Below are 15,998 nucleotides of genomic sequence, written 5' to 3'. Positions count from 1 at the left end.
ACACAAAGGCCCTAATTAAAATGGCAGACAAATCTGCTTCCAGATAATTCAAAAAGGGCTGCCATGTCTTATAAAAATTCTGTCTTTTGGTGCACCATATTTGTGAGAAAGTCCAAAGCATGAAGGCAAATGTGCTAAGCGCCTTCTTAACCACCCTGTCTACCAGTGGTGTAACTTTCAAAGAATTATGTGCTGAAACCCCCAGGTATCTCTGTTCTACATCAAGACCCAGGGCCCTACCATTAATTGTACAAGTGCTGCTTTGTTTGTTTTACCAAGATGCAACCCCTTGCTTTTATCCATACCCCTCTCAGACACACACATTCACCAACCCCCCCCCCCCCCCCCCCCGCCCTCCTCCGAAACTCTCACCCTCTGACAGGCTTATACTCCCATCACACACACACTTTACCTCACATGCACATACACAAACATGCACTCTTAAGCACACACTCTCAACACTCTCACACAAACTCACATGCACACACATACTATGGGGTGAACTTGCATTTAGAGTCAGAGTCATAGAGATATACAGCATGGAAACAGACCCTTCAGTCCAACTTGTCCATGCCAACTAGATATCCTAATCTAATCTGGTCCTATTTGCCAGCACTTGGCCCATATCCCTCTAAACCCTTCCTATTCACAAACCCATCCAGGTGCCTTTTAAATGGTGTAATTGCACCAGCTTCAACCACTTCCTCCAGCAGCTCCATCCATACACACCACCCTGTGTGAAAAAAGTTGCTCCTTTGGGTCCCTTTTATATCTTTCCCCTCTCACCCTAAACCTATGCCCTATAGTTCTGGACTCCCCAACCTCAGGGAGAAGACTTTGTCTATTTACCCTATCCATGCCCCTCATGATTTTATAAACCTCAATAAGGTCACCTCTCAGCCTCTGATCCTCCAAGGAAAATAGTCCCAGCCTATTCAGCCTCTCCCAATAGCTCGATCCCTCCAACACTAGCAACGTCCTTGAAAGGGTTCAGAAAAGATTTAAAAGTTTCACAACATCTTGCTGATAGGAAGGAAACCAGAATTGCACACAATATTCTAACAGTGGCCTAACCAATGCTCAATGCTCTGACCAATAAAGGAAAGCATACCAAACACCTTCTTCACTATCCTATCTACCTGCAACTCCACTTTCAAGGAGCTATGAATCTGCACTCCAAGGTCTCTTTGTTCAGCAACACTCCCTGGGACCTTACCATTAAGTGTCTAAGTCCTGCTTTTCCAAAAGGCAGCACCTTGCATTTATCTCCATCTCCAAAGTAAACTCCATCTGCCTACCCTCAGCCCACTGGCCCATCTGTTCAAGATCCTGTTATACTGTCTATTATGCCTCCAATTTTGGTGTCATCTGCAAACCTGCTAACTAATACCTCCTATGTTCACATCCAAATCATTTATATAAATGATGAAAAGTAGTGGACCCAGCATTGATCCTTGTGGCACACCACTGGTCACAGGCCTCCAGTCTGAAAAGCAACCCTCCACCACTACCCTCTTTCTTCTACCTTGCAGAATTTGCAGAATTATATATGCAGTTACATTCAGTTTTGCTCAAAAAGCACACAGTCTGCAGGTATTCAATCCACGCAATATTTTATGAATTCCTACTTTGGAAATAGAACCAGTCTGACTCAAGATTGGGATACAGATGATCTCTGACCTCAACTTTAATGCATTGTCTGAGCCGAAATGTCACCTTAAGTTACGTCGAGAATGTGACTTAAAAGTAGTTCTGTGATTTACGTATTAATGAACCTAAACCTGCAACCCATTCTAAAAGGTGAAAGACATAACAGCAATCTAGATTTGTTCAATATACCATTTCAGTTGCATAACACTAATCTTTTGCTACAAATTCTGTCCTATGATCCTGCTCCACAACTACCCGATGAAGGAGTACTCCAAAAGCTAGTCCTTCCAAATAAACCTGTTGGACTATAACCAGCTGTTATGTGGTTTTTAAACTTTGTTTCTAGTGAATACAGCCCACACCTTGCACTGCTGCCAGTAAACTTTACAATGCTGATGAAATGATGCAGCAGCTGCAGAGATGAAAAATGTAACAGTTCCTAACAATATTAGCTTCTGATACACAACATTGGAAACTTAGTGCTAGAGGTTGAAAGAAATGAGCAGCATGAAAACAAAAATCTGCTGGAGCTCAGCTTTTAATGAGAGTCTGAGTCCGGTGGTATATTTAGGTAACCTTTATTGCCACCCACTCCTTCAATCCCCCTGCAATGGCAAATGAACTCGCTGGTGCTTCTGCAGGTAGGAGGAGTGGGTGAAACCCTTCCCACACTGAGAGCAGGTGAATGGCCTCTCCCCGGTATGGACCCGCTGGTGAGTCAGCATGCTGGAAGAATTGATGAATCCCTTCCCGCACACAGTGCAGGTAAAGGGCCTCTCCTCTGTGTGGACCCACTCATGCTTTCGTAAGTTGCCCATATGACTGAACCCCTTCCCACACACTGAGCAGGCAAATTGCCTCTCCCTGGTGTGGACCCGTTGGTGCTTCTGCAGGTCACCCACATAACAGAAGGCCTTCCCGCACTCAGGGCAGGTGAATGGCCTCTCCCCCGCGTGGACCCGCTGGTGCCTCTGCAGGATGCCCACATGACCGAAGGCCTTCCCGCACTTAGGGCAGGTGAATGGCCTCTCCCCCGTGTGGACGTGCTCGTGATTCCGCAAGTTGCCCACATGATGGAACCCCTTCCCGCACTCTGGGCAGGTGAATGACTTTTCCCCTGTGTGGATCCGCTGGTGGGTCCGTAGGTTACTAACATAACGGAAGGCCTTCCCGCACTCGGGACAGGTGAACGGCCTCTCCCCAGTGTGGACCCGCTGGTGCCTCCGCAGGTCGCCCACATGACCGAAGGCTTTCCCACACTCAGAGCAGGTGAGTTGCCTCTCCCCCGTGTGGACCTGCTCGTGATTCTGCAGGTCGCCCACCTGACTGAACCCCTTCCCGCACTTGGGGCACCTGAAGGGTCTCTCCCCCGTGTGGACCCGCTCATGCTTCCGCAAGTTGCTTGTACGATGGAAAGCCTTCCCGCACTCGGAGCAAGTGAACGGCCTCTCCCCAGTGTGGACCCGCTGATGGATCAGCAGTGCAGATGAATGCGCGAACCTCTTCCCGCACATCAAGCACGTGAAGGGCTTCTCTCTTGTGTGGACCCGCTGGTGTGCCCGCAGGTTGGAAGAATTCGCAAACCCCTTCCCGCACACTGAGCAGGTGAACGGCTTCTCCCCGGTGTGAACACGCTGGTGTGTCTGCAGCTGAGACAACTGAATGAATCCTTTCCCGCAATGGTGGCAGATGAACGGCCTCTCCCCAATGTGAACACGTCTGTGTATTTCCAGCACAGAGGGAGAAGGGAATCCTTTCCCACAGTCCCCGCATTTCCATGGTTTCCCCATGAGGAGAGCTTTCCTTGTGTTGCTCTGGGTTTGAAATTATAAATACAAAGGGTATATAGTCTGTCCCCAACGTGAGGGGTGAGATTTTGATATTCCAAGCCGAGTAAATGGTGTGAAGTACTTTTCAGTCAACGCACTGGATCTCCCTCACTCGGGTGTCTCAGTATTCTTCCTGCCACACCAGTGTCCAAAACCTCTCAACCAGACAAAAGCAAACATTTCTTCTCAATTTGAATGACTGCTGATATCCAAGTCCCAATGAATCAAGGAGCTCTGCCAGAAGTCGACGTATCAATTGCTTCAAATTTCTTTCCACGTTTTTCTGCAAAAATAAATTCACAAAGTTTGTGAGAAGATTTATAGCTCGGGTGTTCGTTGTTGTGGTTCTGTTCGCCGAGCTGGGAATTTGTGTTGCAGACGTTTCATCCCCTGTCTAGGTGACATCCTGAGTGCTTGGGAGCCTCCTGTGAAGTGCTTCTGTTTTGTTTCCTCCGGCATTTATAGTGGTCTGTCCCTGCCGCTTCCGGTTGTCAGTTCCAGCTGTCCGCTGCAGTGGCCGGTATATTGGGTCCAGGTCGATGTGTTTATTGATTGAATCTGTGGATGAGTGCCATGCCTCTGGGAATTCCCTGGCTGTTCTCTGTTTGGCTTGTCCTATAATAGTAGTGTTGTCCCAGTCAAACTCATGTTGCCCCGATTTCATCTGCCTTCCCTATTGGGCCTCTTGCATTGAAGTAAATGCAGTTTAATTTATCAGTGCTCCCTTGTTCTCTGCTTTTTTCCTTCCTGTCCTGACTATTTGACTCACTCCCTTTCCCAACTGGACGAATCTCAGGTTAATCTCTTTCCTCACTATTTCCCTGGGGCCCATCCCCCACTTACTCATTCAACCCAAAGGACCAGCCACGTTACTATACATCAAGAACATTTCTGAACTGACAGCCAAACTACTACGACCACTAGGACTCATAACAGCACACAAACCACAGCCACTCTCAGACAACAACTCACCAGGACAAAGGACCCGATACCCAACATGAGCAAAACCAACGTAGTGTACAAAATCTCATGCAAGGACTGCACAAAACACTACATAGGACAAACAGGAAGACAGCTTACGATCCGTATCCATGAACACCAACTAGCCATGAAACGACACAACCAGCTATCCTTAGTAGCCACACACAGATGACAAGCAACATGAGTTTGACTGGGACAACACTACTATTATAGGAAATGCCAATCAGAGAACAGCCAGGGAATGCCTAGAGGCAATGCGCTCATCCACAGATTTTATCAATAAACACATCGACCTGGACCCAATATACCGGCCACTGGAGCGGACAGCTGGAACTGACAAACCGGAAGCGGCAGAGACAAGCCACTATAAATGCCGGAGGTAACAACACAGAAGCGCTTCACAGGAGGCTCCCAAGCACTCAGGATGTCACCTAGACAGGGGACGAAATGTCTGCAGCACAAATTCCCAGCTTGGCAAACAGAACCACAACATAAATTCACAAAATAAGTGATCACTGCCAGTACAGTTAAATGAATGTAACATAGGTGGCAATTCCTGTAGTTTGCCAGATGTCTGCTGATCACATTATCCAGGTCACAGAAACCTGAAAACCCTCATGCAGCCAGATAGCCTTAAGTGTGTATGGAGGAAAACTTCATTTAGGTGACAATGACCTGGAACAAGCTAAATCAAGGACAGGATAATGAAATGTCAAGGATGCTTGCAGAAAGAAAGCCAGTAAAGTTGCTGAATGAGTAAGTGGGGGATGGGCCCCAGAGAAATAGTGAGGAAAGAGATTAACCTGAGATTCGTCCAGTTGGGAAAGGGAGTGAGTCAAATAGTCAGGGCAGGAAGGAAAAAAGCAGAGAACAAGGTAGCACTGATAAATTAAACTGCATTTACTTCAATGCAAGAGGCCCAACAGGGAAGGCAGATGAAATCGGGGCATGGTTAGGAACATGGGTCTGGGATATCATAGCAATTACAGAACGTGGCTCAGGGACGGACAGGGCTGCCAGCTCAATGTTCCAGGATACAAGTGCTATAAGAAGCATGGTGTGGGCGCAAGAGAGGAGGGGGAGTGGAGTTTCTGATAAGGGATAGTATTACTGCTGTATTTAGAGAGGATATTCCTGGGAATACATCCAGGGAAGATATTTGGGTGGAACTGAGCAATAAGAAAGGGATGATCACCTTACTGGGATTGTAATATAGATCCTCTAATAGTCAGCGGGAAATTGAGAAACAAATTTGTAATGAGGAGATTTCAGTTAGCTGTAAGTGTAAAAGGATGGTCATGGTAGGGGATTTTAACTTTCCAAACATCGATTGGGACTGCCTCTGTTCAGGGTTTAGATCAAGAGGAATTTGTTAAGTGTGTACAAGAAACTTTTCTGAGTCAGTATGTCAATGATCCTACCAGAAAAGGTGCAAAACCTGACCTACTTTTGAGAAATAAGGCAGGGCAGGTGACTGAGGTGTCAGTGCAGGAGCACTTTGGGGCCAGTGACCATAATTGTAGTAGATTTAAAATAACGATGGAAAAAGGACAGACCAGATCTAAAAGTCAAAGTTCTAAATTGGAGGGAGGCTAATTTTGATGGTATTAGGCAAGAACTTTGAAAAGCTGATTGGGGGCAAATGTTCGCAGGTAAAGGGACGGCTGGAAAATGGGAAGCTTTCAAAAATGAGATAACGAAAGTCTAGAGACAGTATATTCCTGTTAGGGTGAAAGAAAAGGCTGGTAGGTGTAGGAAATGCAAATGACTAGAGAAATTGGGGCTTGGCTAACAAAAAGACAGAAGCATATGACAAGTATGGATAGGAAAAATCGAATGCATCCTTAGAAGAGTATACTTTAGAAGAAAATTAGGAGGGCGAAAAGGGGACATGAAATAGCTTTGGCAAATATGTTAAAGGAGACTTAGAAGGGGTTTTTATAAATACATTTAAGGACAAAAGGGTAACTAGGGAGAGAATAGGGCCTCTTAAAGATCAGCAAGGCAGCCTATGTGTGGAGTGGAGAAGATGGGGAAGATCCTAAATGAGTATTTTGCATCATTGTTTACTGTAGAGAAGAACATATAGAATGTGGGGACATAGATGGTGACATCTTGCAAAATGTCCATATTACCAAAGTGGTGGTGCTGGATATCTTGAAACACATAAAAGTGGATAAATTCCCAGGATCTGATCAGGTGTACCCCAGAACTCTCTGGCAGGTAGGGAGGTGATTTTTGGGCCCCTTGCTGAGATATTTGTATCATCAATAGTCACAGGTTCCAAAAGATTGGAGGTTGGCTAATGTGGTGCCGCTATTTAAGAAAGCTGGTCAAAAAAAGCCAGGGAACTACAGACCAATGAGCTTGACATCGGTGATAGGCAAGTTGTTGGAGGGAATCCTGAGAGACAGGATGTACATGTACTTGGAAAGGCAAGGTCCAATTAGCAATAGTCAGCATGGCTTTGTGAATGGGAAATCATGTCTCACAAACTTGACTGAGTTTTTTGAAGAAGTAACAAAGAGGATTGATGAAGGCAGAGTGGTGGGTTTCACCTACATGGACTTCAGTAAGACATTCAACAAAGTTCCTCATGGAAGATTAGTTAGCAAGGTAAGATCTCAAAATACAGGGAGAACTAATCAACCGGATACAGAAGTGGCTTGAAGGTGGAAAGTGGCTTGAAGAGGAAAGAGGGTGGTAGTGGACGATTGCTTTTCAGACTGGAGGCCTGTGGCCAGTGATGTGCCACAAGGATCAGTGCTGAGTCCACTACTTTTCATCATTTATATAAATGATTTGGATGTGAACATAGTGGGTATAGTTAGTAAGTTTGCAGATGATGCCAAAATTGGAGGTATAGTGGACAGCGAAGGAAGTTACCTCTGATTAAAACAGGATCTTGATCAGATGGGCCAGTGGGCTCAGGAGTGGCAGATGGAGTTTAATGCAGATAAATGTAAGGTGCTGCATTTTGGAAATGCAAATCAGATCAGGACTTATTCAACCTCAGTGTCATAGAGATGTACAGTACGGAAACAGACCCTTCGGTCCAACTCGTCTAGGCCGACCAGATATCCAAAATTAATCTAGCCACATTTACCAGCACTTGGCCCGTGTCCCTCAAAACCCTTCCTATTCAAACACCCATCCAGAGGCCTTTTAAATGTTGTCATTGTGCCAGCCTCCACCACTTCCTCTGGCAGCTCATTCAATACATGCACCAACCTCTGCATGAAAAAGTTGCCCCTTAAGTAATTTTAAATCTTTGCCCTCTCATCCTCAACCTCTGGACTCCCCTACCCCAGGGAAAAGACCTCATGATTTTATGAATTTCTATAAGGTCACCCCTCAGCCTCCAACGATCCAGGGAAAACAGCCCCAATCTATTCAGCCTCTCCCTGAAGCTGAAAACCTCCAACCCTGGAACGTCCTTGTAAATCTTCTGAATCTTTCAATCCTTGCCATTCAAATACTAATTTTTCACAGAGGGTGGTTCATGTGTGGAATGAACTTCCTGAAAAAGTGGTGGATGTGGGTACAGTTAAAAGACATTTGTTTAAGTACATGAATAGGCAAAGTTCGGAGGGATACAGGCCAGGAGCAGGCAGGAGAGACGAGTTTAATTTGGAATTATAGTTGGCATGGATTGGTTGGACCGAAGGTCTGCTTCCATGCTGCATGACTCTATGGCAGGTTCATAGTTCTTGAAAGTGGAGTCACAGGTAGACAGGATAGTGAAGGTGGTGTTTGGTACACTTCACAGGATATTGGTTCAGCCACTATTGTAATATTGCATGCAATTCTGGTACCAGTGATCCCATCCTGACACACCATACACCAGAGATAATGACTAAAATTGACTGGGACACAGAATAAAATCATAGCCTCTTTCTGAACTGCAAAGATTTTATTTGGTCCATAGAATACATTGGGTATCGGAGTTGGGAGGTCATGATGCAGCTATACAGGACATTGGTTAGGCTACTTTTGGAATATTGCATTAGATTCTGGTCTACCTGCTACAGGGTAGGAAGGATGTTGTGAAACTTGAGAGGGTGCAGAAAAGATTGACAAGGATGTCACCAGGGTTGGATGATTGTGGTATAAGGAGAGGCTGAATAATATGGGGCTGCTTTCCCTGGAGCGTCAAAGGCAAGAGGGGTAACCTTGTCAAGGTTTATAAAATCATGAGGGGCATAAACAGGGTAAATAGGCAAGCACGTCTCCCAGGGTGGGGGTGTCCAAAACTAGAGGGTTTAGGGTGGGAGGGGAAAGATTTAAAAGGGACCTAAGGATCAATGTTTTCACAAAGAGGATGGTGCATTTATGGACTGAGCTGCCAGAGGAAGGGGCCAGTACAATTACATTTAAAAGGCATCTGGATGGGTATGTAAGTAGGAAGTGTTTAGAGGGATATGGACCAAATGTTGGCAAATGAAACTAGATTTACATAGGATACCTTATCAGCATGGATGTGTTGGATCAAAAAGTCTATTTCCGTGCTGTATCTTTCTATGTCTATTTGATAACAGATGCTTTATTTCCGTTGATGCAAATATCGTTATAAATCATAGCTGGGTACTAATAGTTAGATGTAAGGGAGAGAGAATTCCTCACTTAGGGCACAATACAAATCCTGGGAGACCTAATTTCTGGTTTACGTCCTAACAAACAAACATTAAACAAGAACCTATTTAATTCCTAATTTTGTTCCATTTTTCTTGTTTTATTCTCTGCGATGATAACACTGTTCAGTTGACAGGCTGGGAGGTTGTGGGTCAGGCCTTGAGTGACTGAATGTTTTATTGTTCCGGAAGGTGTAAAAAGTGGGGTCAAAATTTCAGCAGAAATCCAGCAGAGCTGAGAACAGACAACATCTTACTCTGTGAGAACAGGGAGATAAGAGGACAGGGAAATCAGGACCTAAAATCCGAGCTTACACCAGACTACCATGTTATCAGTGCTTTGACTGGCAGTGCCTTTACCTTTAACTCGCTTCCCATTCAACTTGAATTCCATGTACCCCCTCGATATTCAGGATCCACTCCTTGTCATCCTGAAGCCATGACTCTGTAAGGAGTCTCAGATCATAATTATTCTCTTCAATTATTCTCTTCAACATTCAGACACGCCATTTTTAGTTTCAGTTTTGTGATCTTCTGAATCCAGCTTTGATTGCTGGTACATTTACTCTCCTTGTCCCTTTCTATCATTCTCTGATGCTCATTTTCCACATCACTACATTGCTCACCTGCCTTGATTTGGATTGGCCATGCTAAATTGCCCAGTGTCCAGGGATGTGCAGGTTAGGTGGATTAGCCAATGGGAAATACAGGGTTACAGGTTCATAGCAATAGAAGCAGGAGTAGGCCATTTGGCCCATTCACCCTGCTCTGCCATTCATTAAGATCATGGCTGATCGATCCATTGCATTATCCCAACTACCCTTAATTTCCCTACCATGCAATAACCCATCCAACTGTGTCTTGAATATACTCAATGAAGCTGCCTCTACTGCTTCCTTGAACAGACAGTTCCAGAGAGTCACTACTCTCCCGGAAGAGCAGTTCCTCCTCATCTGTCCTAAAACGACTCCCCTTAATCTTGAGGTCATGTCATCTATTGCTCATCTCACCCACCAGCAGAAACAACTGGATTGGTGATGGGGGAGGGGGGTAGCTGCACGAGTGGTTTACTCTTCGGAGGGACTGCCGTGGACTTGATGAGCTGAATGGCCTGCTTCCACACTGTTGGGCTTCTATGATTTACCGCAGTTGTTTGCCCTGGATCACAGCACCCAAAACCTCCCACCTTCTGCCAATCCAAAGACAAGTGCCACGAGAGTGTGTGTGTTATCTAAATGCAGAATTGTTTCTCATGAATACAGCCCACGCCTCCCACTGCTGCCAATAAACTTTACAATGCTGATGAAACAATGCTATACCTGCAGTACTGAAAATCGTGAGGCTAACGATACCAGTTACTGATTCACTGCTCCTTCTGATGAACAGCATTGGAAATACAGTGTTGGAGGCTGACACAAATGAGCAGTTTAAAAGGATCGATCAGCCATAATCTTAATGAATGGCAGAGCAGGGTGGATGGGCCAAATGGCCTATTCTTGCTCTTATTAATACGAACCTATAACCCTACATTTCCCATTGGTTCCCTGTTCAGCACACTTTACTTACTGCCAGTAAACCTTAAAGCACTTCAACCCCACATTGCAATGAATTCCCACTTTCCACCAAAATCCAGGATGTACTCACTCACTCAGTTGCTGTTTCACAAATGAAAGATTTCACTATAACTTCTGCTCCCAGTCAGGGCAAAACATCTTTGAAAGCTGCTCTGAAAGCCCAGTCTTCACAACGACATTTCTGCTTTCACCAATGATTATCAGAGTCATACAGCATGGAAACAATCCCTTTGGTCCAACTCGTCTGCGCTGGCCAGGTATTCTAAATTAAACTAGTCCCGTTTGTCAGCATTTGGCCCATACCCCTCTAAACCCTTCCTATTGATATACTCATCCAGGTGCCTTTTAAATGTTGTAATTGCAGCAGGCCCCACCACTTCCTCTGGCAGCTCATTCAATAAACACACTGAAAAAATTGCCCCTCAGGTCTGTTTTAAATCTTTCCCCTCTCAAGTGAAACCTATGGACTGCCCTACCACGAGGAAAAGATTTTTGCTATTCACCTTATCCACACTCCTTATAAACTTCTATAAGGTCACCCCTCAGGCTCCAATGCTCCAGGGAAAATATCCACGGCCTATTCAGTGTCTCCCGACAACTCAAACCCAACATCCTTGTAAATCTTTTCTAAACCCCTTCAAGTTTCACAACATTCTTCCATAGGAGGGCCACCAGAATTGCACACACTATTCCAAAAGTGGCCTAACCAATGTCCTGTGCAGCCGCAACATGACCTCCCAACTCCCGTACTCAATGCTCTGACCAATAAAGGAAAGCATACCAAATGCCTTCTTCATTATCTTGTCTCCTTACAATTCCACTTTCAAGGAATATGAACCTGCAAGGTCTCTTTGTTCAGCAACATTCCCTATTAACTGTGTAAGTCCTGCCCTGATTTGCCTTACCAAAATGCAACATCTCACATTTATCTAAATTAAACTCATTCTGCCACTCCTTGGCCTATCAGCCCATCCTATCAATTCTTTCTTTCCCCTCTCACTCCCTAAAAGTTGAGTCTCCATCTCCCACACACACACCCTCCACTCTCACTTTGCTGAACCTAATCCCTGCTGTACCTCATCCTGAAGGGTCTGGTCTGTGCTGATACACAGGCCCACACACAGGGGAGATCTAATTGAAACAGACAGAATACTGAATGGCCTGGACAGAGCGCTCGTGGAGAAGATGCTTCAATTGGTAGGAGAGACTAGGACCTGAGGGCACAGCATTAGAGTAAAGGGAAAACCTTTTTAGAACAAAGATAAGGAGAAACCTTTTCAGCCAGAAAGTGATGAACATGTGGAATTCACTGCTACAGAAGGCTGTGGAGGCCAGGTCACTGAATATGTTTAAGACAGAGACAAATAAGTTCTTGAGTGTCAAGAGGGAAATCGAGGGTTACGTGAAGAAAGTGGGAGAATGAGATTGAGAAACTTATCAGCCATGATTTAATGACAGAGCAGTCCCGATGGGCTGAAAGGCCTAATTTCTGCTCCTGTGTTTAATGGTCTGTTATTGTCCTGGACTAGGAGTGAGAGAATTGGGAGCAGGCCATTTACCCTGTCAAGCCTGCACCAGCATTGAACAGATCATAAGTGAATATGAATATACCTGCATCTCTGTGAATAGGCTAGAAATGTTTCTACTGGAGAAGAGGACGTTGAGTGGTGACCTAATAGAGGATGACAAAATCATGAGTGATATCGATGAGGTGAACAGCGGAGATCCTTTCCCTTGGTGGGGATTCAAAATTAGGGAGCAACTTTTGAAGAAGAGAGGAGAAAGATTTTTAAAAAAATACATGAGGGGCACCATTTCGTTTCCCCACAGAGAGTCGTTTGTGTGTGGAGTGAATGTCCAGAGAAAGAGGTGGATGCAGGTACAGTTAAAACATTTAAAAGATATTTGGATAATTACATGAATGATGAAATTTAACTTAGATAAATGTGAGGTGCTGAATTTTGGACAAACAAATCAGAGTAGGACCTATACACTTTACGGTAAGGTCCTGGGGAGTGTTGCTGAACAAAGAGACCTTGAAGTACAGGTTCATAGTTCCTTGAAGGTAGAGTTGCAAGTAGATAGGATAGTGAAGGCAGCATTTGGTATGCTTTCCTTTATTGGTTTGAGCATCGAGTAAAGGAGTTGGGAGTTGATGTTGTAGCTGTCCAGGACATTGGTGAGGCCACATTTGGAAAATTGCATGCAACTCTGGATTCCTTCCCATCAGAAGAATGGTTAAAACTTGTAAGCGTTCAGAAAAAGATTTACCAGGATGTTGCCAAGTTTGAAAGATTTACGCTCTTGGGGGTGAGGCTACATAGGTTGGGGCTGTTTTCCCTCGAGTATCGGAGGCTGAGAGGTGACTTTACAGAGGGGCATGGCTGGGTAAATAGACAAAGTCTTCTCCCTGTGGTGGAGGAGTTCAGAACGAGGGGGCATAGGTTTAGGGTGAGAGGGGAAAAAGACATAAAAGGGACCTAAGAGGCAGCTTTTTCACCAAGAGAATGGTAATGTGTACAGAATGACCAGTCAGAGGAAGTGGTAGAGGCTGGTATAATTAGAGCATTTAAAAGGCATCTGATTTAGGAAGGATTTAGAGGGATATGGGCCAAGTGCTGGCAAATAGAACTAGATTGGAATAACTGGTCGGCATGGACAAGTTGGACCGAAGGGTCTGTTTCCATGCTGTACATCTCTATGACTCCAACAGGAAAGGTTCAGACGGATATGGGCTAAACACAGGGTGGGGCTAGTTTAGTTTGAGAACATAGTCAGCATGGACTACTTGAACTGAAGAGTCTGTTTCTGTGCTGTATTACTCTGTAACTGTTCTGTGCTGGTCTTAAAATCATTTTCTTGCCTTCCTCCATAATCATCCACTTGTTTGTTGTTCAAAAATCAGATGAACTCAGCCTTGAATATATTCAATGACGCTCTAACTGCAGGAAGACATCACCAGTTCTCAACTCAATTCCTCTTGCTAAATACCACTTGCCTTGCTCACTGCTTGCTGCACCTGTCTGACAACTGGCATTGACTGGTGTAGAAGGATGCTGAGGCCCTCTGTACATCCACACATCATTCCTAATGAAAGGCTCATGCCCGAAATGTCAATTCTCCTGTATTTGCCATGTGTTTTTGAACTGACCTGGACTAACCTTCCCGAGTCTGTCCCCTCCCTGTGTTCACTCCGTTTCCCTTCAGTTTCTGTAAGTCAACAGCTGAACCCCGGAATTGAAAAGGGGGTGAGAAAAGAGATTGCTGTACTCACAGATGTTGGAGTGAGGAAGGAAGTTGTGGTCTAGGCTGAAGCTCAATCTTAATTCAGAGAGAGAGAGAGAGGAACAGCAACATCTTGGTCCAACTTCCGCATCCAGACAATGGGTTTGCTGTGATTGGCAGGAGGACCAGTCGCCATCCGGTCCTCCTGAGCGTCCCATTGGTCCATCAAAACAAGGTCGTGGGACATTTCCGCTTGTTGCACGAGCATGCGTAGTGTTTTGCTGACACCGGCGAACATGCGCACTGCGTTGCTGACACCGAGTAGCATGCGCAGCATGGAGATGCTGATATTACTGACAGATTTTCAAAGTTAAAAATCACATAACGCCAGGTTATTCCAAAAGGTTTATTTGGAAGCACTAGTTTTCAAAGCGCTGTTTCTTCATCGGGTGGTTGTGGAGCAGAATAATTAGACACAGACTTTATCGCAAGAGGATTATAGTGTCATGGGAGTAATATTAAACAAATTTAGCTTTCGTCATTTAGAATGACCATGATAGTTTCTGTTCCTTCATATGTAAATATCAGAACTTTTTAAAAGTTACATTCTCAAGATTGCTTTTAACAATAGGTGTCTTCTCAGCTAAAGTAATGCATTGAAGGAGTGAAGTTAAAGTCTGTGTCCCACTGTTAGGTCAGATTGATTCTATTCCTAAAGTGGGAGTTACAGAATCTTAGGTGGATTAATGCAGGTTTTGAACAAAATATAATGTAATTCTACACGTACATATTCACTCCACAAACTTGTGCATGTGCGCGCAAGGGAAACAGAGTGTGTATGAGGGGGGGGGGGGGGGGCGGGGTGAGGTGTGAGTGTGTGTCTGTGTGAGAGTGTAATGGGTTATAAGTCTGTGAGAGGCTGTGTGTGTGTGGGAGCATATAAGAGAGCGCTTGTGTATGAGAGAGGGTCTGCGTGAGTGTGTTGGTCTGGAGGAGCGTGTGTGTATGAGAGAGTGTATAATGTAATGGGGTCAGCTGCAGTGTGACATGAATCCAAGGTCCCAGTTGAGCCCATCCCCATGGGTACCGAACTTGGCTATCAGCCTCTGCTTGGCCAATTTGCATTTTTGAGGAGAAAGTGAGGTCTGCAGATGCTGGAGATCAGAGCTGAAAATGTGTTGCTGGAAAAGCGCAGCAGGTCAGGCAGCATCCAGGGAACAGGAGAATCGACGTTTCGGGCATAAGTTTCTGAAGAAGGGCTTATGCCCGAAACGTCGATTCTCCTGTTCCCTGGATGCTGCCTGACCTGCTGCGCTTTTCCAGCAACACATTTTCAGCAATTTGCATTTTTGCCTGTCCTGAAGTCCGCCTTGGAGGATGGTCACCCGAAGGTCCGAGGCTGAATGTCTCGGACCGCTGAAGTGTTCCTTGACTGGGAGGGAACACTCCTGCCTGGTGATTGTTGTGCAGTGTCCATTTATCCATTGCCGTAGCCTCTGCTCAGTCTCGCCAATATACCATGCCTCAGCGCGTCAGTGCCTGCAGTGTATGAGATAAACAATGTTGTCGGGGTCACATGAGTACCTGCTGCACTCATGGTGGGTGGTGAACCCATGTGTAATGGGTTGACACTCTGACATGTTTTGCAGCCTCTGCCATAACAAGGTTGTATCATGTTGCCTTAAGGCCAGGCAGTTTGCTGCAAACAATGTTCTGTTTAAAGTTTGGTGGTTTGAAGGTGAGAAGTGGAGGCGTGGGGAAGGTCTTGGTGAAGTGCTCATCCTGATCGATAATGTGTTGCAGGCTGTGAAGAACGTGTCATAGTTTTTCAGCTCCCGTGAAGTACTGGACAACAAAGGGGACCATTTTGGTTGCAGCTCGTGTTTGTCTCCTAAGGAAGTCATTACGGTTTCTCGCTGCGACACATTGGAACTGGCAATTGATGAGTTGAGCATTGTATCCCGTTCCTTTGAAGGTATGCTTGTGTACCTCCAAGTGTCTGTCACGTTCCTCATCTGAACCGATCCTATGTATGCGAAGGCCTTTTCCATAGGGGATGGCTGTTTTAATATGTTTTGTGTGGAAACTAGAGCAGTGTAGCATTGTCA

The 15,998-nt window shown here is 45.2% G+C and overlaps 1 protein-coding gene across 4 annotated transcripts; it reads right to left on the bottom strand.

The window, feature by feature from the left end:
- Positions 1-383: 383 nt before the first annotated feature.
- On the bottom strand, positions 384-14,043 carry LOC148143060 (uncharacterized). 4 transcript variants are annotated; one of them, XM_087974005.1, is made up of 3 exons: positions 13,940-14,012; positions 9,452-9,536; positions 384-3,762 (listed from the first exon to the last, which is right to left on the bottom strand). In XM_087974005.1, the coding sequence occupies exon 3, from the start codon at positions 3,438-3,440 to the stop codon at positions 2,247-2,249; it is 1,194 nt and encodes a 397-aa protein (XP_087830131.1). In that variant the 5' UTR covers positions 3,441-3,762; positions 9,452-9,536; positions 13,940-14,012; the 3' UTR covers positions 384-2,246. The 4 variants fall into 4 exon arrangements, with proteins under 4 accessions (XP_087830131.1, XP_087830133.1, XP_087830130.1 ...); XM_087974007.1 differs by having other exon boundaries at positions 9,452-9,547; positions 13,940-13,961; XM_087974004.1 differs by lacking the exon at positions 9,452-9,536 and having other exon boundaries at positions 13,940-14,043.
- Between the last annotated feature and the right edge of the window lie 1,955 nt (positions 14,044-15,998).

Source organism: Chiloscyllium plagiosum, unplaced genomic scaffold (assembly GCF_037043375.1).
Source record: "Chiloscyllium plagiosum isolate Xiang-an unplaced genomic scaffold, Cpla_swu_hap1 HiC_scaffold_27, whole genome shotgun sequence".
In the NCBI taxonomy this organism is placed as follows: Eukaryota; Metazoa; Chordata; class Chondrichthyes; order Orectolobiformes; family Hemiscylliidae; genus Chiloscyllium; species Chiloscyllium plagiosum.
The sequence above is the reverse complement of the archived record's forward strand: the minus strand, read 5'-3'. Positions and strand labels throughout refer to the sequence as shown.